Genomic DNA, 3,940 nt, shown 5'->3' with positions numbered 1-3,940 from the left:
AGATTTCTTTAATAAATAAATGTTTTTTGCCAGCAAACAAAATTTTGATTACTTTACGGTTCCCCTAATACAATATACCAGAATTAACGCGGAAAGTCAAGAAAATATATACACTTAAGGATGTTAACACTAGATTTAGCAGACCAGTCATTTTGACTGGTCGTGCAATTTCAATTCAAAATTCCTACTGCATGTAACATTTGTTTTCCGAAATGATGTTATGACTTTTGTAGCTATAAATAGAGAATACATTTTATGAACTTAATGTTACTTTATATATATTCGTAACAAATATATTTTTTGTTATTGACACTTATACCGGTACCAGTCAAAATGACTGGTGCATGTTTCTATGAAGAAATTCTGTGATGAAATGACATTGGGGCAGCTATAACAATTGATGGGTACTGCAATGTTTTGTCGGCACAGAAATATGATTTCGGGAGAATCATGAGACCGATGCAGTACATATAGCGGCCCATGCGTCTTTCGTTCGTTCCGTTATCGGTATTGAGCCAATTATGGTGATTGTCGCGTCGCGTCGCGATCGAAACTCTCGTGTTTCCAACGGGTTGTAAGGCCGTCTCACGACTACGACACGTGTTGCCCGCCAAATGAATATTGAGCAACTGTTTAAGTTGCACGAGCAGAAAGGACTCGTATCTACGACGGTCTACGTTTCGAAAAGAACCGTGGCGTGTTGCTGATTTGAAAAGAACTGTTTCAAGAGAACCAACGTCTCTGATGTTTCGTATGGAAGTGGTTAGAAAGAACCGGTGTCCTTGAGAGCTCGTACGGAAGTGAGACGTTCATTGAACGTCTATGTTATTTTCATTACCATGAAAGATAGGGAAGAAATAACAAAGCGATGTTTAAATAGTCCCAAAGCGTGTATCGCTGAACTACAGACTGTAGTATCTGATTCGATAAACACACGTGTAATTCAATATTTAGATTACCAAATTTTTTCCATCGATAGATCAGTGAAGAATGAATCATTTGTACGTCATTGATAAATATGGTAAAATTACTGCTATCGAATTCAATTATAAGATAAGCAGTACTGTAAGTTGTAACATACACATAATAAATCGTGAATCGTACTTTTTATAAATAGCTTATACGTGCCAAGTAAACCACGTAAGCATTCGTGTGTAATGAAATAAAATATTTGCGGACGTTCAGTTACGATCTATAATTCTTCCAGGCATTTTTCTCTTTAACTGCAATAAGTAAAATATGGTGCGGTAATGACCGAGAAAATTAATTTTTATATACCCTATATGTTGGAGGTATCAAGGGGGTATCGCGTCGTTCCCTTGATCTTCCTGGTCGCGTGGTTTCCACCCGAAATAATTCGTCTTCGCGGTTGTAAGGCGCGAAGATATCCCGATGTGAATGGACGGTTCGACGCGACACGGTATCTCGTCGACTTAACGAGGAGATACGAAAATCGTCTCGTGTTAGAAGAGAACCGTCGTCTCTGACGTGTCGAAAGGAAGAAGTTTAGAAAGAACCGGTGTGTTCGATGTTTCGAGAGGAAGTGTCTTCGAGAGAACCCGTGTCTCTCGGATCTCGTACGAAACTGAGCTCCTCGATCTTCCTAAGATCGGCCTTAGGAAAAATCGGGAGCTCGCCAAATATGATTGGCTGTTTTTGACCAAGGGCGTTCCCTTGGTTCGCAAATCGGTGACCTTGGAGAAAGGGAAGGTTCCCCCAAAAAGCAACGATAGTGGAGGAAACCCTCTCCTCCAAGGTGGGGTACCTGGGGTCCACCCGCGCGCTGGTGACCCCATCGGTCGTTTATTACCCCTAGCGAGGGCCTGAGGCTTCCAACGTGTGCGGACCACGTGGAGCCCTCGGGCCTATTGTCAGCCAAGTCTTAAGAGCCGTCGCCTAATTTCGTTAAATTAGGGATTTCCAGGATTCTCGTGTTCCGCGACACGAGAAGTCAAAGAAAAAAGGTAAAGCATTCAAACATGCTGAAGGCATGGAGCGGAAAATTCCGATGCCGAATTGTTCGACCCTAAGACCTGGCTGTTGGAAGACCGTAACGGGTCTTCCTTGTTCCACGACGGAACAGTGATTACGCGCAGTATTTATATAGGACACGGACCCAGCGTTCCGGGCCACCGCGAAATACAATGCATTTTTACGAGACATTTTCTTACGAGCATTTACTTTGTAAGTGCACGAGGCACGAACAGTCTTGTTTCGAGCTTCATTCGACACACACGAAATAAAATCTTAGTCCAAACGATCTCCAAGCGTAATCATTCACCTTTATCCCCACAGTGACACAGGTAAGAAACATTTATGTGGATATTGAAATATTCAAAAATAGATTCTTCAGTAAGAAGCCTAAATACTGAGAGAGTTACTTAGTTTCAACTTATTTTTATAGCGATCGTCAGACCCTGAAAATGGCAAAGCGAATAAAAGTTTCTACATATTTGAAAAATGCAACCAGCATACCTCTGGAATGTTCAGATGTAGAAAGTGATGAATTATATGATAGTGACGGCGAATTATTGGAGAGACAAACTGATCCACAAGGCAGTGACGATAACAGTGCTATTATCGAGAGTAGTGATGAGGAAATTCCTGATAAAGACAATATAGATCAGTCAAGCGACAGTGATTGCGAAAATATTCCAAACAAACGTACGAGACGATGCATGCGATTCCCTTCCAGTTCTGAAGACGAAGGTGGAAGTAACGTACCAAATCAGCAAACTGAAATTGCTTCAGACGGAACTATTTGCAAAAGAATTGAAGAAGATGTTGCTGGTAGATTACCAGTTCAGAGTGTTTTCAAAGATGTACACGAGCCAACGGCACATGCTGAAAGAAACATTATGAAGGGGAATCTAAGTAGTGCGTTCCTATTACTGATTGACAACCATATTTTGCAACAAGTACGAATTTGTACAGAGTTAGAAGGCTCTCGAGTTTCGGGGAAAAACTGGACAATTACGCAAGCAAAATTCAAGGCGTTTCTTGCAATATTGTATGCACGTGAGGCGTACGAAGAAAATACTTTGAGGCTTCAATATTTGTGGAACAACAAGTGGGAATCATCATTTTTCTCCAGCACTATGAGTAGACGAGATTTTACTGAGATTTGCGATACATTCGCTTCGACAAAAGAAATCAGAGGAGTGAACGTTTGCAAACAGACAAATTCGCTTTAGTCTCAGCAGTTTGGGATAAATTTATTGAAAACAGTCGAAATTGCTTCAAACCGGGAGCTTATATTACCGTGGATGAGCAACTCTTTCCAACGAAGGCCAGATGCAGATTTACCCAGTATATGCCAAACAAACCCCATAAATTTGGCATAAAATTTTGGCTGGCGTCTGATGTACAGACGAAATATGTGGTAAATGGCTTTCCGTATTTAGGAAAAGACGAGGCTCGAAATGCATCAACCCCTCTAAACGAATTTGTCGTAATGAAACTTCTTGAACCGTATACCATGAAGGGTAGAACTGTAACAACCGATAATTTTTTTACAAGTATTCCTTTGGCGTTAAAATTAAGATCTAAAAATACTTCGTTGCTTGGAACAATACGCGCAAACAAGAGGGAACTCCCGAAAACTTGCAAATTGAAAAAAGACAGCATGGCTCGTTTCTCAACGTTGTTGTACCAATTCAATGAATGCACACTTACCGTTTACAAGAGCAAACCGAATAAAAAAGTATTTATACTAAGTACAAAACATAAACACGTCAAAATTGATAAAACTTAAGAAATTACCTGAAACTGTATCGTTTTATAATAGAACTAAATATGGCGTCGATGTTACTGATCAAATGGCACGAAAATATACCGTGAAATCAGGTTTCAGAAGGTGGCCACTTCAAGTCTTTTTCAACATTTTGGATTATGACATCTGACGGAAAGACTTTCTGTTTCGATTAGCAGAAGAACTTGC

At 40.4% G+C, this 3,940-nt stretch overlaps 1 protein-coding gene across 1 annotated transcript; it reads left to right on the top strand.

Moving 5' to 3' along the window:
• The first annotated feature begins 2,423 nt into the window (after positions 1-2,423).
• Positions 2,424-3,194, top strand: LOC108551124 (uncharacterized). Its single transcript, XM_017905163.1, has one exon. It carries the CDS (start codon positions 2,424-2,426, stop codon positions 3,192-3,194), a length of 771 nt encoding a protein of 256 aa, XP_017760652.1.
• Positions 3,195-3,940: the final 746 nt, after the last annotated feature.

Source organism: Eufriesea mexicana, unplaced genomic scaffold, assembly GCF_001483705.2.
Source record: "Eufriesea mexicana isolate 0111107269 unplaced genomic scaffold, ASM148370v2 scaffold3677, whole genome shotgun sequence".
Lineage (NCBI taxonomy): Eukaryota > Metazoa > Arthropoda > Insecta > Hymenoptera > Apidae > Eufriesea > Eufriesea mexicana.
The sequence above is the reverse complement of the archived record's forward strand: the minus strand, read 5'-3'. Positions and strand labels throughout refer to the sequence as shown.

Bases quoted from the DNA above. Each gene is read 5' to 3' on its own strand.
- LOC108551124 (XM_017905163.1), top strand. From the start codon at position 2,424: ATGGCAAAGCGAATAAAAGTTTCTACATATTTGAAAAATGCAACCAGC.